Consider the following 25,379-nt stretch of genomic DNA (forward strand, 5'->3'; position numbering starts at 1 on the left):
TGAATGCCTTAAAAAAATCTGACGTTCTGTGAAGGCATCTTCATTTTTTAATTTAACCTTTAAAATTGTATTTATTTATTTACTCAGGTAGGTGAGTAGATGCACATGGGCACATGCATGTCAAGTTCAGAGGACAGCATTTGACAGCAAGTTCTCTCCTTCACTCATGTGGGTCCTGGGGGAAAAGCTGAGCGTCATCAGCCTTGTCCATTAGTGCCTTTACCCCTCACTGAGCCACCTCACTGGCACACTATTAAGTCATTTTTAGCAGAATCTGACATTTACCTTTACTTTGCTGAGGACATTTTAATTTTCCAATTTTGTTATAAGGCATACAGTTAGTTCCTTACCCCATTTTCTTCGAAGTTAAGGGCTGAATCACATTCTCCACTGTATTTTATGTAACGAAATGCAACTCTTTACTTAAATCAAGTCTTCAAAAATAGTTTGGCTTATAGGGAATAATAAAGAGGGACAAGAATTAAGCTGAACATCCCATAGTGGTTCTAGCTTTTGTCCTTCAAGCACAAGGGATTGCATTAATATGACCTACTACCTTCATAATGGGTTGAGTTCTGTACATCTCACAACTCTGTACCCTATGTAAGCAGAAAGAAAAAGCCCAGTTTTACCAGCGAGGAGAACTGATGATGCCATATATTGTCTTGGTGCAGGGAAATGCTACAGACTTGCAAACTATATCCCCGCCTTCTCGTGACCTTTACTGTTATTCCCATTTATAGGCTTTTCATGTTATTTCACTTAATCCTCACCACGTCCAGTAGAATAAATCATCTCTATTATAAAGATGTAGAGACTAAGTTTAGATAGGCCACATTTATACTAATAGTGCTAGAACTGGATTTTAAAGCTATATTTTTTCCTACCATGTTTTATGTTTTAGCTTTTATTTGCCTATCCTCCAGGTAGATACAATCCCTAGATGGCCAGAAAGCATCTGAATGACTTTATGATGGAGAGTTTTCATAAAATATTGTTTTGATTATTTCTTATGCTATTTACTCAATACTCATTATCTTAGATAAAGCTTCTATCGCTGTGATGAAAAACCATGACCAAAAGCCACTTGGGGAGGAAAGGGTTTATTTTGCTTACATTTCTATATCACAGTTCATCATCAAAGGCAGTCACGGGAGGAACGCAAATAGGGTAGGAACCTGGAGGCAGGAGCTGATGCAGAGACCACGGGAGGGTTGCTGCTTACTTGCTTGCTTCTCATGGCTTGCTCAGCGTGCTTTTTTTATAGGACCCAGGACCACCGGCCCAAGGGTGGCGCCAATGGATTAGACCCTCCCACATCAATCACTAATTAAGACAATGTCCAACCTGCTCTCCTACAGCCTAATCTTTTAGAGAAATTTTCCTCAGTTGAGCTTCCCTCCTCTCAGATAACTCTAGCTTGTGTCAAGTTGACATAAAACTAGCCAGCACATTTATTAAAGTATTTTAAGTTACCTTTATTTTGCTAGGCCTGTCCTTTGAAATCCATCCTTCTCTCTCTCTCTCTCTCTCTCTCTCTCTCTCTCTCTCTCTCTCTCTCTCTCTCTCTCTCTCTTTCTCTCTCTCTCTCATTTTTACTTACCCTCTGTTGCCCCAACACATTACTAAGTGCTGAAGGGGAAAAAGTGAAATCTGAGAATGAGGTCCTAGTTTGCATTTTTTAAAGTCACATTGACTCGTGAGGTCTTTGTTGTTTTTGACTTTAAAAAAAAAAAAGGAGTGATGTCATTATTGGGCATCTGTGGTCCAGGCACTCCCAAAATAGGGTGCCTGAGTAAGAAGGATAACAGCTATTTTTGTCTCCCTTATTACACCTCCTCTAACTGGATCAAGGTGAACTCCTGTCTCATTATTGTCATGGATATCACTTCTCTCTTACCATATGAACATAGACTTTGGTTTATGAACCACTGGTGAGTGTGGTGTCCTGTGGACTGTTTCATAACAGATTCTCAGTAGTTTCATAACAGAGATTCTCAGCAGTTCTGCAAGCCAACTGATAAGACAAAGCATGCTGTAGCTTGCAATGGCCAATGCTGGGAGCATTATATATCACTAAAGTCAATAATGAAACAAATCAACTTATCTCGGATGTTGCTGGTTAAAAACAGACCCCAGATCAAAGGCTACTGGGGAAAAGAACTGCATGGGGGCATCTTAGCATCAACTACTTCTCATGCCATGCCCCAGTATTGTATACTCTGTGTATCATGAGGGGGATAGAGTGACTAAAGAGCATTGAGGTGTTACTGAAATTGGCACTAACGTCTTGCCGCTCATCATACTGGCAGTATGATCATCTCAGCTGCCAATTGAGAAGCCATGAGCAACTGGGTATCTTTGGTAAGAGAAGCTTTGGTAACTTGATGACCACTGACATGGCCTCAGTTCTACCTTGTGGCTGAAAGTTTTTCTGTGTCCTGCCTGGTCCTGCAGCTGCTCAGACCCAAGTAAACACACAGAGACTTATATTAATTAAAACTGCTTGGCCATTAGCTCAGGCCTACCACTGACTAGCTCTTACACGTAAACTCAGCCCATTTCTGTTAATCTATATGTTGCCACATGTTCTGTGGTTTTACCTGTGTGCCATTACATGCTGCTCCCTGGATGGCAGGCTGGTGTCTCCTGACTCAGCCTTCTTCCCAGAATCCTCCTTGTCTGCTTATCCCACCTATACTTCCTGCCTGGCTACTGGCCAGTCAGCATTTTATTTAACAACCAATCAGAGCAACATAGTTTCACAGCATACAGAACATCCCACAGCACTACCTTCAAGGTAGAATCTGGTGCTGTCTTAGCAATATTAATCAGCTTTAACTTGGGATTTTGAGACACGTTTGATTAAGTTCTGCTTAAGCATTAGGAGAGGGACAGTACACTCTATTACCAGGATCTTGACCTTTATTATTTCAAAGGTCTAGAAATATAAAAGATACTCTATTAACTTCATTTTATAGAACAGGAAGTGGAGGTGACAAAGTCAGGTGCCATGTGCTATAGAGGTTGAATTGGAGAGGGTTGGTCATCAAATGAGAGTGTGAGACAGTTCTTGGAGAGAAAAGCAATTCCAGATCAAGAAGGATCAGCCTTCAGATTACTATCTAATAAAATAATTATGGAAACATACAACCTGATGTTTCCTAAGAAAGTGAAAAATAGAGCTAGGAGTTAAGACACCCAACTAATAGCATGCTATGTAGTTCATAGCCATTGTTATGTTTTTAATCTGGTTTAGTCAAGGCGAGCTAATATCAAAGGATATACAGTGGAAGACATTGTTGAAAAACTCCCCCACCACATTCAATTACTGCATAGCAAATACATTGATTAATTAAACAGGACAGACAGCTGAGAAATAAATGTACAATTTTATGTAATTGAATTTTGACCAAAGTAGCATGAACATACTACAAAAAAGAAATTATTTTCAATAACATTGATGCAATTTGGTACCCACAAAATAAACTTACCTTATCTTGCACCATATATAAAAATCAACCCAGAGTGGTATAAATATTTACTAAGCATAAGACTCCAAACTATAGAACCACTAGAAGAAAACATAAGATATTACTCTATAAAATTGGTCTGGTTTCTTGCATGATACTCAAAATACAGAGAACAAAAGAAAATAAAGAAATTGGATTGCACAAAACTAGAAACTTCCACATAGCAATGGAACAATTAATAGAGTATGGACACAACCTATAGATTATGAGGGAACATTAAATATTTCAAATGTGTAAGGAACCCAATCAATTAAGTAATTGGCAAACAAATGATCCAGTAAAAAATACCAATGTGTATCAGGTATAAGGAACTATTCATATCAAATCATTGAGGAAACAGAAATTAAGCCACAATGAGTTAATAACTCATATCTGTTAGAATGACTTTGATAAATTGGCAGGAGAGTGGAGAAGAGGGAATCCTTATGTGTTGGTGGTGGGAATGTAAATTAATATGATAATTACAGAAAACAGTATGGAAAACTGAAAATAGAATTAGCATATGATCTAACAATACTACTTCTGGGCGCATATCCAAAGGAATTAAAAATCAATATGTCAAAGAAATGTGTCTATTTTAATGTTCACTGCAACATTGTATATAATAGCTAAAAAATAGAATTGACCTAGGTATGGTCATCAGATAAATGGATAAAGAAATATGACTCATATGTACACATTGCCTTTAAAAAGTGAGATACTGAGCTATGGACATGACTCAGTTGAGAAAGGGCTTGCTATGCAAGCACGAGGACCTGGGTTCAAGCCCTAGAGTCCATGTTAAAAAGGTTGAAGGAGGTAGCCAGAAGTATAGAGTAGGGAGCGAATATATTTAAAATACCTCAACTGAATCTACCAGGTTGAGCTGACTCCCCAGGGGAGACCTTGCCCAGGAGGAGGTGGGAATGGGGGGCATACTGGGGCAGGGGAAGGCTGGGAGGGGTGGGAGGAGGGAGGACAGGGGAATCTGTGGCTGATGTGTAAAATTAAATTAATTATAAAATAAAAATATTTTTAAAAAATTAATAAAAAATTGCTTCCAAACAGAACAGTAGGGAATGGTGGTAAGCACCTGCAAGCTGTCACTGGGGAAGTGGAGACAGGCAGGTTCCTAGGACTCTCTGGTCAGCCAGCCGACTCTGACTGGTGGGTTCTAGGCCAGAGACATTCAAAATGGATGACACTCAAGGACTGATACCTGAGTCTGATACCAGACCTCTATATGCTCATGTAAACATGTGCACATGTACTCCCACACATGCATGTACCCATGTCACACACAGAGAAAAAAAAGAGAGAACTGTATTCATGAAAAGAGTGATGCGAGTGATTATACAATAAAGTAAAATTGGTGAGTCAGAGAAAGACACATATGTGGTCTCATTTGCCTGGAATTTGAATAATTGAACTTTTGTGAGTTGAGAACAGAATGATAGACACAGAGGCTGGGAGAGGAGGTGGATGAAGTGAATGGAGATATTGGTCCAAGGGTACAAAGTTTCAGTTAGCCAAGAGAATTAAACCTGGGTGGTCTCTTGCACAGATTGGTGATAACAGTAAATGGCAATGCATTATATACTTTGAAAGTTGCAAATGGATCATATTTTCAATCTTTTTCAAATCATACATGAAGTGATCAGCATGTGAGGTTATATAGTTATTAGATATCCTGAGTTAATTGATTATTCTAAGTTGTAAATATATAACAAAATAATACATTGAGAATCATAAACATGCAAGCATGATAGTTTCCATTAACAGGAAGAATTCAACAAACAATTTAATTATAGGTCATGTAACTGTTAAGTAAAACAAACAAGAAGATCTGCTGGAGAGTGATGCTTCTGGGAGCTTCCTCAGTTAGGTGCTTTGAACATGCTCTCTTTGAGCTGAAACTTGAATAAAGATAAGTCAGTGTTTTGGAAATCTGCATGAGGGATCTCTAATACTGTGGCTCCAGCAGGAGCAAGAGACCTTGAGGACAGTGATGAGCTGCAGGTCTGGAGCAGTGGACCTGGAATGTGAGCAAGGTGTCAGAAACACCTGAAGGGCCCATTACAACTCAGATTCCTCATCTAACCCCCAGGCAGTAGTGTTATGTGGGGTCTGGAAATGTTGTTGTTTCACAGCTTTCATGACATGGGCATGGTGACAACATTCTGAGTATTGCAATGTTAGAGAGGAGGGGACGATGCTGGTGCACAGTGAGCTGGGGACAATTGGTAGGAAATGATACAGGGATGGGAGACCTTCTGATCACAACCTTGAAAGGAGGTCTATGATTGGTTTCAAACTGATGTGAAGCCATTGAACATTCAGCTGGAAGGTGATAATACAGTCAGTCATTGAATGCTACCTGAATGTGTTTACCCTTATGGTATGAGGCACAGCTTAGAAGAATTTGGAAATGACCTGCAATTCCCTCTGTGTTTGATTCCTGACCAACCTTTAGTAGATGTTAAAGATTTACTCACTCATAATTTGAAAGTATGAGACAAAGGAAAATGACGGGTTGAACAGTTCGTATCAGCTTGTCATGTATTGAAACACTTTCTCCGAATGCATGTAGTCCTAGGGCCGAAAGGACCCACCCAAAGCATAATACATGACTTCTAAAAAGCATGCAACAATCAGTCTTTTGATAACAAATAGCTAAAAACAAAAACATAAAAAATTAAAAGAAGATGTTATAATGCATAATAAAATGCTACATTGAACATTATCACATGTAGAAATTAATGGCATAGATAATAAGTGTTGTGGCCACTAAGAAGGGCAAGAATCCTTCTTGTAGTTCACTGAGAATGTTTCACCTGGAGGAGGCATGCAGGCTGGTCCTTAAAAATGGTTAAAATATGGTAGTTAGAGGAGAGGAGAACGGCTTTTCTGTAGACTCAGTAACCATGCAAAGAATTACTGTGTTTTCTCAAAGTTTTCTCCTTTCAACGGAAAGCCTTCCATGTGTTTCTGATTCTTGAGCACAGTTGAATTACTAGTCCATTGTCTGGTGAGAGCTGTTTGGCTAGGGAGCCCTGTGGACTTCTCAGAAGCTTTTTGTCCTTTGAAAGAAGCTGTCCTGATTTGCCATTGTTAATGAAACGTGTAGGACACAATGCTCAAGTTTAAGACCCACTGAGAACATGGCCATGTACCTCCTTTCATCTCTGCATGCGGCAACCGCATGGCAAATAGGAGCTGCAGAAACCCAGCAGTGGGGCTGTTCCCCCAGTGTTACTAATTGTCCTGAACTTTCTTATGTCATCTTCTAATAGCTTTGTCTCATGAATGATGGCCTGTACTGCTTCCACCCTTCATGAATAAATACGAAATGTCTTGCCACCTAGAAGGTGGACCCTCTCTAGTCCTTTATCTCTGTTGAACTTACATCCTTAAAATCCTTCATGCTTCCATTTAGTATTCTGTGCTTCTGAAAAAGCTTAGCGTGGAAAATGCAAAAGAGATAGTCATTGCAATAGACACATCTTCTTCACTCTGACAAATGCTTTTATGCATTAGTCCCAGACTAAGACATTTATTGAGCCAAAGAACCCATGCCCTTTGCTGAGGATCTTGGGGGATCTGGAGTTATCCTGAATATTGCACTATTTCTTGTTAGCTCAGATATTTCTATTAGTATTTACCCCAAGGCTAAAGTATAAGTAAGGACTGAAAAGAGAGTGGTTGAAGATTGGTGCCAGGCTGACCAAAAGAATGATTTCAGTGTCAGTCTGTAGAGATGAGACTGCAAAACTTGTTTGATTTTTCTACTCCCATCTGGAAAAAGTAAAGATTCCTAGAATGCCTTGGGAGTAGATATACTCATTTAGAAATTATGTACATGTACCATTATATTTACATATAATTAGGTAAAGACACATAATATAGAAATAACAAGAGAAAGAAAATTAGCCCAACATTTAATACTTTCTCCCTACAGCAAAATAATTCCATTGTATCTTCTGGTATAGAAATACCCCAGGAGAGGACACAGCCTATCCTGTATATTAAATTTCTGAGTAACAGTGTGGTGTAGTATAGTAGTTCTCACACTGTAGGCTGCATTGAAATTTCTGAAGGTTGTGAAGATAGATTTCTGTCTCCCTCAAACTTTCCAGTTCAGTGGGTTCAGGGTGGGCCCCAAGAATTTGCATTTCTATCAATTCCCAAGTGACACTGGGAAGCTCTGGTGAAGTGAAGAGGCAGTCTCAATGTTAATCTCTCTAAAGGAGGCATTAGCATTCTTGAGGAAATATGGGACCTTGGGTAAATTGGTTTATCACTTTAAGTCTATGGAATGGAGTTTGTCATAATTACCTATTTGAGCTGCTGGAGGACTTAATAACACAATTTATGTAAATTGCTTAACACCTATAGAATACAGCACACTTGAGTTCATTTTCTCTCCTCCTCCTCATTTCTACTTATCATCATTCTAGCATCACAAAATAGACTTAGGGGCTTCTAGTTTCAGAATAAAAAATGTGCTTTATTTAAATAGTATTATGAGAATACATTTTTTTCTACTTTAGCATTATTCAATAACAAATCCCTACAAATGAGGTATCTTCTAGGTGAGTGATAGAACATGAAGCTTTTATGCAAAGTCTACCTAAAGGAGAACATGTGTTCAGCCCTCTCCCGTTTCTGTGTAATTGTTGATAGTTTGTGGCAAAGTATGTATTTCTGTCATAGTTTATAAACACTGAATTCTGTTGCATGTGATTTTGTTGATATTTTTGATGGTTGTGTTTTTGAGTGTTTGGGGGCATGATAGTGGTAGATTTAGGTGCTTTCTCAGTTGACTAATTTTTAATGTTTCTTCTATTTCTCCTTCTCACCCCATCCCACTCCCATTTTTGTGCTCTACCAGGACCCAGTACAACCTGTCAGGAGGATTCATGTGCCAACCAAGGGGTTTGCATGCAACAGTGGGAAGGCTTCACCTGCGACTGTTCTATGACATCATATTCAGGAAACCAGTGCAATGACCGTGAGTTCACACTTTACCTATTGGGGATATTTTCAAGTGGCTCAGAGAAATATTCAAGGGCAATATAGAAAAAGATTGTATGCATAACTGTCCTTTATAAATAAACATTTCTAATTTGTAAGTATGGTATAACACACACACACACACACACACACACACACACACACACACACACACAGTGTATTTTGTTCATGTTGAGAGAGATCCTATGATTACTATTTTATCCATCAGTGGGGTAACAGGTACATTCATTGACTTAGTTCTAAGAAAGGACTGGTTTTATGGAGGCGATAATGCTGCTGCTAGAGATGTTTCAGTGCCATGAGAATCTATAACTTGTCGTTCCACCTCCTTCTTGTGGTATTTTCCTAACCATGGCTGCTTTTCAGCTAAGCAAATGCTTGAGACTTGGTGAAAGGATGTGCCTTAGATGGCCCTTCTGAGTATCTGAAGTCATCTAAACATTGCCTTGGTGGTAGCCTTGAACATCATGATCTAAACACATTGCAATATTTGGTTTTATAAAGCAAGTACACAAGGTTAATGGATTGAAGAGTGAAGCCATATTGAAGTGTACCCACAAGGGAGCCCATTATAATAATTCTATATATAATCCATTGTGCCTACTTAGTTTTGCTTGATTCCTTATTTATTGACTTTTACCATGTGTGTAGGTAATCTCTAGCAGTTTCCATTTCCAATTTCTCAGAAGCCTTGTGATCCACATGGTTTTCCCTTGTCTTTGGTATGTTAAAGGGAACAAATGAGAATCTGGAAATCTAGAGGAAAATGTTATGTGCTAGGGTGTCTGCAGAAGGGCTTGGCATCAATTGCTTTTGATGAGCACTTCAATGTTACTGAGAATCCAGTTTCCATACTTATGATTTAGAAAGGCTATTTTGCTCTCAGACAGGCAGTTATGGGCCAATCCAGGGTACCTGAGGGAATTTTGCTATCTGTTTTTTTCCTTTTCCCTCCAATTTGTCTGTGGAAGACTCACTAGGACCCATTTGTTTTCTCTCACTGGCGGCATAATGCCTCTTTACCCTCACAAGCTTATTCCCACTGCACACACATTCAACAGCAAGTAGGATACGAATGTCAAGGAAGAGACTTTGCACACAGAAAAAGCAAAAAGGTAAGTTCCTCTAACAATCGTTGGTGTGCACAACAGAAGGTATGTATGGATTTTTCTGCCATTGATTTATCATTCTTTGTCACATAGGTCAAGTGTTTCCTGGTGAAGATTAACCAAGACTCTTTCTAGGTTTCTATGATTTGCTTCTGCTTTTCTCCAGAGAAGATTGTTTCTCAGTCTAACTTGGCCAATTTGTTGGTATGCAATGAGGTACTTGGACCAGGACTGGTAGAATGTCATCCACTTTCATGACACTAGCTTCAAAGCATGAATACTTGGAGAAATGCATGTTAGATGTTATATTATCAACAAATCTCTTGGATCTCTTGTTCATAGAAGACTTAGGAAAGCAAATCACTCACAGATTCTATTTGACTCTTCTTTGGGAGAGTGTACAAGGGCTTCTGTTATTAGTTGGTGGTATGTAAATGAGGCACATAGCATCTTAATTGCTGAATTGGATAAGTACATAGAAGCCAGATGCATTGTATGTGGCTATGAAGTTTGACTATAAGCTTTTAATAAAACTCAAGCAAATATATTAAAGTACAAGGTTGATTAAAAGTATTACAATGGGTATTCCTTCATCCAAAGTTTGACATTCTAATTATCTGTAGGACCTTCTCGTTTGGAATTAGCATTAGAGCCAGTTTGCTCTACCTCCAACCAGTCTCACTACTTTATCTCATAAACCACTGTTTTCTATATTGAACTTGGTTCTTATAGTTGTAGTTTGTTATTTCATTGCACAAATACCTCCAAAATGAAGCTTACTCTCTGCTGTCCTGTGCCCTTTCTTATGCTAATAAATTCATGAGACCTAGTCTGTGTTAGGAGTAGATTGTCATCTTTTGATGTCACTAGAAGAGTTCAATGAGCTCATGGATAGCATAAGCCAAGCCAAGTCATGGCTTTGTTGGGGAGGGATCAAAACAAAAAGAAGGGATAACCTAAGTTAATAAGAAAAGAAGACAGGGGAAAGATAAAGAATATAGAGAATTGGATAATATGTAGAAGAGCATAGAATCTCTTAATAATTAATTGCTTGGGTACTCTACATGCTATAAGCAGCCTGTCCTTGAGAAAATAGTACATAAGTGCATGGCATTGTCAATGAAATTCCATCTATAAAATCAGGCCTTTACTTAATTTTTGGAAAGGGAGTACTCTGTAGAATAGTCTATTATCTATCTATCTATCTATCTATCTATCTATCTATCTATCTATCTATCATTATCTACTTATCTATCATCTATCTATCAATCATATTACCTGTTTATCGATCATCTATCATTTTCTATCATCTGTCTATCTATCTATCTATCTATCTATCTATCTATCTATCTATCTATCTATCATCTATGTTTTTATTTATCTATTATTTATGTAGTTTTCTATTATCTATCTTCTTTCTATTATCTATTTATTATCTATATATTTTAATCTATTTATCATCTACCTATTTATATATCTATCTCTCTATAATCTACCTATCATCTATCTATCTTCTATCATCCATCCATCTATCCATTCATCTATCCATCCATCCATCTCTTTATATACCTAAAATAAGTTACATTTCTTGGAATGCTATTATGATGCTATGTGAATAGGCTGGAGATAAAATCCAATAGCAAAAGACATTGATGAAGATGGAGTTTGAATCTGATCTGTCACTTTCTATGAGCCTTGGTAAAACAGATTGATCCTTAATTAGTGGAAAGGAAAACATGCTGATTTATTACTGCACATCCAAGAACAGCAATTTGATCAACAGAGAAATGGCTAGGTTTCCAAAATAGGTATTTAGTTGATACTATCCAAGTAACTTTTAAAGCTCTAAAGAAGAGTATATATGGCAGGGTTTGGGGTCATTTATTCTAACATTGGTTCTAACACTGAAGAGCTCTGCATATTTATCAAAGCTGTTTTTGCTTTACAATTCTGAGGTGCTGTCACATAGATATTGCTTCTGGGAGTACAATGTACATTTAAAACTTTAATCCACAGTACGGTACAGCAAGCCTCAGTGGTTTTCATTTTATTCCATTGTCCTCTGTGTTTGCATGGTGGGTTAACGAGTGTGGTGGCATGAATATCATCTCACAAAGATGTGATGATCGTTAAAGTGTGGCACGTTTTCTGGAGCTGATTACTGTGTGTAAGAGTGACTCCCTTGTGTGGGATAGAAAAAGAAATCATCTGATTAGAAACTCAAGTATAATTGATTTCCTAGCAGCTACACACAGTTTAAGGAAGGTCTTCCACTGCTTTCTGGAAAGGAAAAACCTTCTCTTATGTTGACTTTGGGGGCTGTTTGGATACTGTTAGAAACAATTTTCAGTTAATGAGGGATTTGTGGAAAGACATAGACATTTGCTAAGTAACATTCTCTGAGGACAGTCTTTAGCTCCCCTGAACATGTCTGAAGCTGATTACTCAGTCAGTACCCATCTGAGGTCCAGCTGATAACACTTGTGTGTTGGGATACTTTTGAAGAACAACAAAAGAAATGAAATTTTGTAACATATTTGGAAACTTAGTAAACTTAGTCATTCGTTTTAATACAACGTTTTTATTAATTTTTTTTATAATTTAATACATCTTTACAATGTATTTTGATCATATTCACTCCAAACTGTTTTCTCTAAGTCCTCCCAGGACCATCCCCAACCCCTCCTAATTTTGCACCCTCTTTTAATTTCTTGTTCACTATGTCTAGTTTGTGCTGCCCATGTACTTACTCATAGGTTGGATGTGGGTCCATCCATTAGAGTGTGGCTGACATTCTATAGGGTCCGCCCTTAAAGAAAACAGATATCCTCCCTGCTAGAAGTCATCAGCTATCAGTGGCTTCCCAGCTAGGGGTGGGCACGTATGAGTTCCCTTCACCCTCCATGCTAAAATACAGTGGGTTTTTTTTTAGAGACATTCTTTTCAGATATTGCATTTTCTTTGGCATTTTAAGTCAGGACCAGGAGCCTTGGAAATTCTAGCACACTGCCATCATTTTACTGTCAGCAGAATCTAGAATCCTTTACGACATTATGTGACAATGCTTCTCCCATTAGAAGCTTGCTATTGACTTTCTCTCTCTTCCACATTGCACAAAATCTCTCTCTTCTCCACATAGCTACATATATTGTAATTTCTAGGAACTTCAAGAAAACATCAGTTTCGAACATCTCACATCTCTCCTTTACTATTTTCTTAACCACTTACCACGTTCGTTACAACCGTTTGGAGTTGCAGACAGTTCTCAGCTCTTCTTATTACATCTGTGCTCTGGAGATACATATGTAGGACAACCCAGGCATATAAGCCCTGAGCACACATTGGTTGCCTGGGTTTAGGAATGAAGCATTTAGATTGGCTTTGTGGGATGGGAAGAAGGGAATGAATGTGGGGCCTCTAGTACCCTCAGCAGACAGCTCTCCCGTGCTATCCCTCTAACAGTGCATTGCAGGCTACTTGGTGAAGAAATTGCTGGATTCACACTGGCATGTGATAATAGATGTTCTGTGCGTTCAACAAATCAATAGTGAGCAGCTGTGGATCGTGCGGATAGTAGGGTGTGAAGCACCTTTTCAGACAGTTTTCTGCAGGGGTAGCTGTTAAGTTGCACTGCTGGCAATTGATTGGCCTTTTACTTTTTATTTATTGTGTTGGTCTATTTATTTTTTTAATGTAGGTTGGTGTATTGATCAAGACTGTTAAAAAGAAGCAAACACTTCCCACTTAGGTTTTGGAAAAAAGCAGCAATATCTACATTATTTAGTACACAAACAAGTGGGAAGATGTATGTATATTTAGTCAGTCTCTGGGCTTTTTATACATGCATGAGCATCACGCTCTTACAGTACACTCTTGTGTTTGATTAATTATTTCCACAACTCCATCTTCTCATTCTGTCCATTCTCCTGAAAAACCTTACTTGAGTTTACTTGTAAGACAATTTCTTATTGTTCAGAATATTCTTCATCTTTTATTAACTAGCCAGATATTTCCTATTCATAGACATGGTCGTGAATAAGACATGTCAGTCTCATGGGGAAGACACATATCAAAGTATTTCAGTAGAAAAGAAATGAACACTTGCGGTCAGGAGTCAGAAGGTAGAGTAAAAACAATCGTGTAGGGGTTCCAACTCCATAAAGCAGCACAGCTACTCTTAGGGATATTTTCATTGAAGAATGAGCCTGAGCAATGTATAAGTGTCTGGTAGGCAAATGTGGTACAGAAGAAGAAAATTTTGAAAGAAAAGCAGCATTCTAGCCCACAAATGGGAGCAGATGCCTCTCACTGTGTAGAGTGGAGGACACTTTCTGCTGAGTCTTTCTTCTAAACATTATATTGTTAAAGTCACACATCTTTAAACAGGATTCTTTGCTTTATTTGATTACTGTTACCTGTTATGTATTTTTAAAATATAAATGGAATTATTATTTCCTAATCTTATTAGAATCCAGATTGTATTTTTTGATGAGAATCCCATTTTCCCCTTTTATCTATTACTGAACCTTGGATGTGTAGGACTTAAATCTTGACTGATATCCTTGACATTGACCTTGGAAATGTACTTGTAATAAGCTAAAATTTGAAGAGGTCAATTCATATATTTAACTTATTATAAAAGGTACACAATCGTGAACTAATTTGCTTTAGAATAAAAGACTTAAATGCCAGTCCTGTCTCTAACACTATGAAATTCAATTGTGCATTTAGCTTCTTGAAACATTGATTTAAATAGGAAGGTAATAATAATTAGAGGCATAGTGATAGTTTTATTATTATAGTAATAAGGTATTTGACATTCTTATCACAATCTTTTAATCTATCACACATACTAGGACATCAATGAAGATATTTTTATTCCTTTAAACCTCCCAAATCACTAAGAAATAGGACATTATGTCTTGACTTTGACAGTGAGAAAACTGAAGTAAGTCATAGGGAACAGCTGAATGGATACTTGAATCCAAGTCTCTTTGATATAATAGATCATATTCTTGTGAGCTTTTGGTTTATATAGTCATTATTAAAAATAATAAAAAGCTGAAAATGTGCATTAATTATTAGGCAAACATGCTTGATCCAGGTGAACATGTCTCTATGGTCAATAAAATTATGTAACACAAAGGATTGGTTCTTGATTGTTAATTTTATTGTCTTCTGAAATCCTGAACCCCTTAAGAATTTCCAACTTAAATTCAGGTGAGGCATTTGGAATCAGTGTCTTAAGTTATTATGGGATGAGAAGACTTCTTTATATTCCCAGCTATTTATGTTCACATTCTCTAGATTAGATGATTTTTATGTTACCCTACTACACTTTGTATGTGTATATGTTTTATGTGCATGAATGTGTTTATGGTAGATGTGCAAGTGCACATGCGTGTGCATCCATGTAGAACCCAGGGAGTGACTGCCCTGTGTGTTTCTCTATTGTTAGTTTTGAGAGAGAGATTTTCACTGAACCTGGAGCTCACTATTTTTGTTAGATTGGCTGGCCAGCAAATTCAGTGGATCTTTCTGCCTCTGCTTCCCTGGGACTAGGATTACAGGGATGTGCCACTGTGTCTGATTCTCATGTTTTTATGGCAAGCACTGAGCCATCTCCTCAGCCCCACTTGACATAAGTCATGTAGCATAGTGGATGAGACCCTGATGTGGATTGGGAAGGTCTGCCCTATGGATATCTTGACTCTCCGTATCTGTGCTATCTTGGGAAAATTAGTTTCTGTATGGCTCTAAGAAGCAGATGTTTAAAGGTCACACCTTATAAGACTTATAAACTAAGTCATATCTGTAGTATGAGGCATGCCACATGTAATAGCACCTATAGAATTAGATAATCTTCAAAATTATTTTCAAGAAGTTAAAAATACAACTCATGCAAACATAATATCATAAAGTTAAATATAGTGCTCATGCAAAAATAGAATGAATATGTGTCAAATCTGTTTATTTTCTGAACAAGGGAAACAAGCAGGATAAAAAATAAACAACAAAATTGCAAGTGAATGTTTGAAGAACTAGACATTTACAGGCATTCAAAACCATGAGAATAGAAACTTATGATAGCTATAATAATGATGAAAGTCCAGAGACTTCAAAAATCCCCTACCTTTGGTATTATGTTTATCACATATGTATATCTACTGGACAGGAATCAGCAGGTGATCTCACAGAGTCTGATCCCCAAATAAAAAAGAGTAAACATAGGTGTTGGATGCCACTATGTCTTCCCATCGATGCATAGATTGCTTGTGTGGGTCTGTGAAGTAGTATCCTAAATGACATTTAAAGGGATATAGTTATTCCTTTTTTGCATTATTTTACACAAAGTATGACTAGGACTGCTATTTACTATCTATTCAGGTTCAAAGACCTTCTTACTTTGAACACCTCTCCCTTATTCAATCACCTTGCACTTTTAACCATTTCACTATGTGCCAACCACAGTGCTCAGTTCATTGTCTTTTCCCCAACTCTAACCTTGCAACAGCCCTAGAAAATATACTATTGTGATCCAGTTAGTTAAAAGAAAGAATAAGATGTATATAGTCAAATGATATACCAAAAGTAACGAAGCTATTTGATGGAAGGACAAAGATATTCTGAGTTCTAGTCACCTTTAAGTAAGAGATTTTACCTGACAATAGTTTTTGGACTTGCCAACAGAAGCCTCCTGATGAAGGTGTATTGGAATGCACAGGTCTTTAGACTCACATTGGCTGCACTAATTTTTTGTTTTGTTAGTTGATGTTTCGTTAACATCAATCCCATTGTAATTTCTAGTGGCTACCTTGTTATTTGGGGAAGGACTATATTATTCTTTTTCTTTTCTTTATTGGTTTTAAATAAGGACATCATCAGGACTGATTTTCTCAATTAACAAACCAGAATTTTCAAATTTTCTGCATATTCAGTAGCCCTAGGCAGGCAGGGGCTACCAATGGAGGAGTCAGAAAGTCTTAGGGGAAACCACAAGGAATCATAAAGATAAGACCTGGGATGTAAGACAGATCCAAGAGAGGCATGCTTGAATAGACAGCAGCAAGGGTAATACTCAAAGTCATATCCTTGGATCTGCTTTTTATTCTAGTTCCCACAGACCTTAAGGTTAAGGGAATTCAGAGAATGCCAGGCCAAGGCAAGGTCTTCCTAGATCAAGAACAAAGGAGTAGACACTCTCAGGAGCAGTTCCATGGCTAGGGCTTTTTAATTTTATTTTGTTGTCCATGACTTTTGTTTCTAGTTTACTTGGCATCAGGGCACTTGGAGTGTCCTCCATGTAAAATGACAGCTGATATTAACACACATGCAACATTCGGTTCAGCAGGAGTGAGGGTTGCTTATATTTCTGTGTTCTTGTGTAGCCCTCCAAGATAATGAGACTTGGGCAAAACATTCATTTTTATAGAGTCCAACTGATGATTGGATCTATGACTTAAGAAGAAATATTCTTCCTGGGTCTTATAATTTGCCAGGGGATTTTTATGAGTTATTGGAATTTGTTGCCTCACTAATTTCATGTCTGTCATCTCCAGCATGGTGTATTTGTATACATTCTTATTGCTTATATTTAATTATAGTCCATTCATTTCTGCTATACTTCGCTAGGTACTTATTGACATTGGTGGCAATAATCTGCTGAGAGCCTATTGGTTCACAGAAGATAATTCTTCTATTGCCTTGTTAGTCTCATACAGATACAATTTTAATGTATTTTTTCAATAAAGACTCATAATCTCCTATATTTATTTTCACATCTAAAGACAAAAAGGATGTAAACTACTTTATCTTGCCCTGTAAAATAGAGCTAACACGTATAATTTCATTCCACTCTCCCATTTTTCTCCTGTATTCTTTCATAAGGGCAGTAGAAGTTCTTTTAATTGAGATGAAGATTGTAGACAGAGAAATGCATGGATCCTCCATGTATAATACCAAAGCCCACACCCATAGAACCAACATCCCAGTTATTTCATCTTCCCAGACACTGCCCTTGTGCTTCTCCCAGTTAATTAGTCTCATTCTACTCCCAAGCATTTATTCTTTGAATTGGTATCAGAAAACATTTTTTTCTACCCATTCTTGAGAAAGTGTAAACTGGAGCATGCAGTCTGTGATCTTTTGTGTGTGTTTTCTCTAGTTCTGTGTGACCTTTCAGGGTCTCTCCTACCTTTTAGCAATTGCTTGGCAATAGGAGTCAGCTGAACTCCATCTTAGGTCCCCATTTCTGTTCTAGTGCATAGAAATTTTCTCAGGAAAATAAGATGGGGCAACCTTATGGCTTAGTTTCATACTGTCCTTTCTTCTTGGTAAACAAATTTTGTCTGATGTCCAGAGGCTCACAGCATAGTATTCTTCCTTTGTCTTTTTCCCTAGTACCATTGAATGAATTGCAGAGATCCAAGCTGTTGTTCCATTTAGTTACAAGCAGATGTTAACTTTTTTTAGTCTGCCTTACTTCTTTGTAAGGTGAGACTAAAAAAGGTGGGACAAAGTAGAAGTGTGTTGGGGGTGGGGAGAGGAGGTGTAACCTGCAACATACTGTGCTTTAAGCCACAAATTCTCAGAATAATTTCAAGCTTTGCATCAGCCTCAGCGGGTAGTGTGGAATGACCTGAGACCTGATTGATTCTTTTTTATTATTGGAAAAGACTCCAGTTCCAGTTATAGGCATTGTGATAGCAGAGAATCTTCTGCAGCTAGAGGTAAGGCTGTAAGAAGCTGCACAAAGCTTGTGAAATCCCTACAAATGCGTCTCCATTCAGCACTTCTCCATTCGAGTTTCTGTTCTGTGGTCCTTATAGCTTTTTCCTTCCAGTCCTCTGATAACATTTGATTAAGCTCTGTGGGTGCAAGGATGGATTTGGCTTGAGTAACTAGTTGTTCTCCCTCTTTATTTTACTTAAAATTATAGTTTGTTTTCATCTCTATCTTTATCCTGTGGGTCTTTGCCACCTGATCCATGTCACCTTGCCAAATGAAATTATGAAATGTTTTCAAACAATGAATTCAGAGACATCAGTGAAGGATATGTTTTGGTGCCAGTGTTTCAGCTATTGATTTTTCTCAGTTTGATCTCCAGGTATGAGTTCACAGTATCTTCTGCATGCCTGCAACAGAAGAGATCTGGCATTGCCAATGCCCTTTAGTATTAATCACAGTTTTCTTTACTAATGAAGTTGTACAAGTAAACTCTTAAAAGCCTGGGAAAATATAAATTAAAAAGCACTATTTTTTTTAATAAAACATAATTTTTATCAGTTTGACCTTGTTTCGAATGTACAGTGTCAAGCACATAATAGATACTCAAAAGCATTTGTTGACTGAATGACTGCGTCTTGTGTATTTCCAAAGTCTGGACTGTGCAAAGGTCCTAGTGTTCTTTTTAATGAAATGAATGGTGTTTCCACCAGGACTAGGTATTTTCTTGCCAGAAGGAGTGCTTTTAGGCATGCAAGAGTCATAATGAGTATCTCAATATGTAATTTTCTTCTTCAGACAAAAAGTGGAAATGTCAAGATGTTTTCATATGTTTCCCCTTGTTCTCTTTCCCTCTCACAGAAAAAAACTTTCCATTTTTAAGCCATTATACACAGATACATTGATATACAAGTGAAATGGTTTAATGGTGGGTAGTGGTTAAAAGGATGGGGCTTTTAGAGTATGTAAGTGGAGAGAGCTTCATGGTCTCAAACAGTTTTTTTCTTTCTATGAGGAAGCAGTGATGTTTGTTGCCTATGATGAGATTTATTCTGATAGTCTAATCCTCTGGAGATCTACTGAGACAGTAGGACACTTCTATCTGAAAATCGTCAGTTTCTCCTGAGTTTTACATTGACCAAACCAATAGGATACAGCTCAAGAAGTTAGATGTACTGTAGACTGAAAAATACAGAACATAGAGGTTCATTGAGTCTGGCACACTAGGCTGTAAAAATTTTATATGCCTGCAGGACAATCCATCCAGACCTCGAAAGACCTTTGTAAAAACTCTCAGGATGTTGGGTAGGAAATGAATTCATCTGACTCCAAGGCATCATTTCTGGGCAATTCACAGAATTCTCTTTGAATTCAGTCCTCACTTAAACCTAAATTTTTAAAATTTCCAGGGTATTCTATTGTGGGGAAAGTCAAGTACATGTTTATATAAATAAAAACAAGTACCTGTGCAAATACACATATTATCAATAATCACAAACTTCCTTTTTTTCCTCTGACTTTTCTGATGTAACTTCTCTATTCAAACGCCTTTGTTTCTGAGTTTTCTTGACACATATATGAACTTCAGACTGCATTTCAGACAACTTGAAAGCCGTGCATTTCCATAATTCTATAGATATATGTGCCCACCTGTGCTGCACACCAAGGATCTCTCTTCCTTTAAGGATGCTTGGCAGCCAGCCTTATCCCATCTGAATTCTTGATATGTGAGGTATAATTTTATTGCTGAGAATGGATTTAGGTAGGGAGATGTCAACTGGAATTTATCTGTGCTTAAGCATAAGCCTTTTTTTTTTTTTTTTTTTGCCTCTGCTGACCTACAATTCCCGATTAGCCTCCCTATGTGCCACTCAAATATATCAGAGAATTAAAGCTCACATCAGTTCCTTGGTTCTAGAGGTGCTGGGAAGGAGGTGCCTGGAAGTCCCAACACATACAAAATTCTAGGAACAAAACAAATATATAAAGAATGCGGTGAAATGAGTAAGGTTAGCCAAATAAACGTTCAGTGTTGTTAACAGTTTCATTCCAATTCCCACACTGCACCCCGTGTATTTCTACCATCTAACTTATTTAATTTGCATTTGGATTAATTTAGCATATTTTCTTATTATCCTACACTTAATGAACAATAAACATAGCTATAACCAAATTTCACAGCTATTTCTCAGTGTGGGGTAACATTTTACATTTAGTTATATTTGGTTTCCTAGGTAATATGTGATTGCAGCTATATTTTCCAAAGCTGCATCTCATGTCACACAGAATGTTTTGGTGGATCATTCTTCACTCCTATGGCAAGGTGGGAAGGAGAATGCTGCTTTGAAGTGAATAATATAGTGAAAACCAACTGGCCAACAAAGGAGGCTTTAGAATGATTTTTTTTCCCTTGCTGCTTCCTGGGACAGGCTCTGAGCTCCCTATTGTTGGTCTCCATGCTCTTATTTCTGAAACCCACCCTGTTTTCCAGTCCCAGGTAAATCATCCCCAAATAGCAATTAGGAGGTTTGTATGCCTTTGTTCACCTGTAGCTAAGGACCTCCTCTCAATGTAGGACAAACTCTACACTTGACTTTCAAGGTCTTCGATGATCTGCTTTTTAAAATATCTGACTCCCAACTCTCATTTCTTCAAATATTAATAGGCTGCTATGTCCTCAGGTAAAGCCAGCTTCCTGATGGTCCCCAGCAATGCTCTATGGTCATCGTTCTCCTTCTCCTTGATGCTTGGGTCTGTCCCCTCCTTTGAACCTCAAGCACTCTGTACAAGTCTCCCCTAGTCTCTTGAGTCATCTCTTTCACAGCCACATTGATCTCTCCTCCCTGTCTACTGCATTTGCATTCCTAAGTCAGAAGCATCCAGGCTGAGCACTCAAAGGGCATTCACACGAATATGATACTAAAAAGATGGACTCAAACCCTGGCTCCTTTCTTTCCCCAAACCCGGTCTTTAGCAGGCCTCGCGAGCTCAGGATATATGCTGCTACCATATGAGCACACTTGGCAATAATAGAAGAAAGTCAGAGTCTGACCTGTGAGAGAAGCTGTGCAAGGTCCCAAGTCAGCAGTTATGTTTCATGTGTAGAACTTCTGTTAAAGTGCCACCAATAAATAACAAGTAGAGCTGATCAACCATCGCTGTTGTCTCCTTCCATATCCCTAGAAGCTCAGCTTTCTTATCCCGATAAAGTTTCCTCTACAGGTGAGGTTCACTGTCTCACTGAGGTCTGTCACTTTGTGTGAGTGGCAGGGTTACTAGGATTAGTTATTCACAGAGCAATGATAGTCATAGATTCTAGTCTTAAATTGAGACAAGCCCCCAATGGTAGGCCTGGACAGTTTTCTAACTAGGTTTGGGAGGACCTTCCTTTCTTCTCTGTAATTGTTTTAAGTAGTCCAATATATGTACAATCTTCTGAACATATCCTGAGGGATTCTGGACCTTCAGTTACCTCATATATAATTTTTGGTCCTTGCTTAGAATATATTATTATTACTGGCTAGTCAGCCTTTGACTCTTGTCACTTGTAAGACTGAGGGGACAAAAGTCACAGTCCTTGCTGACACCGTTATTAGCAGATCTTAACACAATTTTAACTCTACAGATAGTAACTTGTTAATGAAACCACTCTTTTAAAGCCATGAAATGTAACCCATTTAGAGTTCACAGTGGAGTATTGCAGATGATGATCTCACAGTCACCTCTCCCCAAGTCTGAAGGCCAGGCAAGGCCAGACCATGTTTAATACTCATCCACTCTAACTTTGAACAAGGTGCCACAAAGTGAAACTCCCATAGCCAAACTTCCTATTCTCTATTTACAGTAAAATTATTCACAGGAGAAAAAACAAAAAACAAAAAACAAAAAACTCAGGAAAGTGGAACTATGAGGTTTCTGGTTTATTATCTCCATGTCCTAATGTGCTAATTGCTGCCTGCCATGGGAAGATGGCTACATATTGATCTCTAGTGGATTCTGACTGAGCAGGAAGCCTTGTATCAGGGACATTGTTACCTCCCTCTTATCTAGGAGTTCTCCATAATGGGCTCAGCTGGGAACCCTGGGGGATTAGTCCAAAACCTTAATCATGGTGATTTTGATAATCAGTTCCAATGAACAGAATGCTACTATCTCCTTGGAGTCTGTGAAATTGTTAGGCTCTAAGGAAGGGAAATATGATTATGATTGCTTAATATGTTGGAGAGGGATTGGGGAAGAGGGAATGTGAAGAGGAAATTTCAGCCATCTTAAGAAAAATTCTAAGAATTTCAGTATAATTTAATGATACTGTCTAGTTTATCCTGAGGACTTGAGAATTCAGTTAGAATATGCAAATGATGAAGATTCCAACTCATTATAGGGTGTCTTCACATGTGATTGATTTTTCTTTATATGGTAAGTTTATTAATTGGAAAGAAATATGATTTATTTACTTCTGAGCCTTTGTAGAGTAGATACATAACATTTATTTCTGGTGATAAATAGTTGATGCCAAATTATATGTATGCTATGACCAGCCTTATGTGGAAGGGATGCCTGTTCATTTATAATATATATTTCTTCCTATAAATGAAATTCTATATAGATTCAACTTCTGTGCCTTAACTAAAAACCCCATAGTCCATACTAATTTACCATCTCTTGGTAGTCTTCCATGAAGAATCTTTTTCTTTAATCTTTATTCTTGGACTTAGAACGTGATTCTACAACCAATTCTCCAGTAATATTTTTCTTCAGAATTTCCTATCTTTGATGATATATTCTCCAAACCTCTATATCAATACCTATTGATCTTCAGGATGTAAATTACATTTTAGAGCTGGCTCAGTGGAATACTAAGCTTGTCTGTCATGCACAGGGCCCTGGGTTCCATTCCCAGCAACACTCTAACTCACTCTCTCCCTAATTCCCCCTCTCCTTCCCTCCCTCCATCCCTCCCCATTAATCATAAATAAGTAAAAAGATACTCCCAACAGTCTAGAATTTTGTTCTGTCCCCTGGCCCTTCCATCCTTTGACTGTCCTGATTGATTTTATCTTTCATGTTATATACATATTTATTTCTTGTTTTCTGATAACCCAATTTCTTCAAACACTTGACTGCCTAGCAGAGGACTTCCTTTGCTGCTACCACCTCCTAAGTTTTCTTCTCTATTTTCCTGTAGGAACCATGATACAAACTTTTACTTCGTACTCTCTTGAAGGTTTCATTTGCCTCTACACGCTGTTTGGAGTTCCTGGTCAGTAATAGGACAGACACTCTCATAATACTCTATAACTTAAGACCTGTCATCCCCTACCCGAATTCAAGTCAATTCTTGTTATTGATTTGTGAGTATTTGCCTCATGGCTAAGAGTATCATGAATTTGCCATTTTGCCCCACTGCAAATCTGTATCTTTTTAATGTCTTGAATATGTTTCTTTTTGTACCTATCCCAGCCTTTCCTCTAAATACTGTCCTGGTTTTCTCCTATACAATAGTCCTGTGCTCTCTTCTTTTCTCTGCTTATCACTTACTGAGCAGTTGTTATCTAATGTGAGTCTTTCTTCACATTTCTTACTGTCAAAATGTAGCTGTATATTTAAACACCTCACATCCCTGCAGCACAGCAATTAAGACTCTCTGGAACTTTTTGCTAATATAATGTTCCATTGTAAGTCTTCTAGCCCTTGCTGTCACAAACCGGAACACCTGTAGGAAACATCATTTTTCCAAATGTGCCACAAACTCTTTAGCTGTGGGCCCCACCCTCTTACTTTGTTCATCTGTGAATATTCAGTTGGCCTTGAACTAATGAGCATTAGTGGATGTTTACCTGTTTGTTCATGTATGATTTGTTTTTCTAATTTGAATCAGGACTATGTGATTATTTCAATGATAAATTGCTTTAGAGTAGAGCGTAAGCCATCAAAATATTGGCTTCCTTGCTTTTATTTCAATGAAATAGCTCTCCGTTGAGGTGTCTATCACACAGTTTTTCTGGCTGTGTATCCTCAGTTCCATAGGTAGGTAAAATTGCTTATTTATCCTTGTGTTGCTGATACTTTACATAGAATCTATCAGACAGTGAATGTTAACACAGTTCTGATAAATATATGCAATATATCTGAAATATTAAATATGGTGATTATGTGGGTTACCATAACATAGCTATGATAAAACGTTTGAGATAATCAACTTGAAAATAGTAAATGTTCATTTTACCTCACAGTTTCAGAGAGCTTGGTCCATGGTGAAGTGGCTGTGAAACTTTGAAAGCATAATGCACAGTGCAGGGCATATGGTATAGGAAAGTGGTTCTCAACCTGGGAGTCATGACCCCATTGGATATGACATACCAGATATTTATATTATATTTCATAACAGTGGCAAAATTAAAGTTCTGAAGAGGCAATGAAATAATTGGGGATTGGTATAACTGCTATAATGAGCCATGCAAGACATAGAAGAACTATTAATTTATTATGATTATTTGGGAGGATTAGTCTTTAGCAGGCCTCGCGAGCTCAGGATATATGCTGCTACCATATGAGCACACTTGGCAATAATAGAAGAAAGTCAGAGTCTGACCTGTGAGAGAAGCTGTGCAAGGTCCTAAGTCAGCAGTTATGTTTCATGTGTAGAACTTCTGTTAAAGTGCCACCAATAAATAACAAGTAGAGCTGATCAACCATCGCTGTTGTCTCCTTCCATATCCCTAGAAGCTCAGCTTTCTTATCCCGATAAAGTTTCCTCTACAGGTGAGGTTCACTGTCTCACTGAGGTCTGTCACTTTGTGTGAGTGGCAGGGTTACTAGGATTCACAGAGCACTGATAGTCATAGATTCTAGTCTTAAATTGAGACAAGCCCCCAATGGTAGGCCTGGACAGTTTTCTAACTAGGTTTGGGAGGACCTTCCTTTCTTCTCTGTAATTGTTTTAAGTAGTCCAATATATGTACAATCTTCTGAACATATCCTGAGGGATTCTGGACCTTCA

The 25,379-nt window shown here is 37.9% G+C and overlaps 1 protein-coding gene across 28 annotated transcripts in view; it reads left to right on the top strand.

Moving 5' to 3' along the window:
- Positions 1-25,379, top strand: part of Nrxn3 (neurexin 3) — a 1,637,399-nt gene that overhangs the window by 803,347 nt on the left and 808,673 nt on the right. For all 28 annotated transcript variants that reach the window (XM_052738656.1, XM_052738661.1, XM_052738645.1 and 25 more), the window contains one exon: positions 8,404-8,523. In XM_052738656.1, the coding sequence (XP_052594616.1) occupies positions 8,404-8,523 (120 nt within the window). The remainder of the gene's footprint in view (positions 1-8,403; positions 8,524-25,379) is intronic.

The sequence above is a fragment of the Peromyscus californicus genome, unplaced genomic scaffold (genome assembly GCF_007827085.1).
Source record: "Peromyscus californicus insignis strain IS unplaced genomic scaffold, ASM782708v3 Scaffold_15__1_contigs__length_86483966, whole genome shotgun sequence".
Classification (NCBI taxonomy): Eukaryota; Metazoa; Chordata; class Mammalia; order Rodentia; family Cricetidae; genus Peromyscus; species Peromyscus californicus.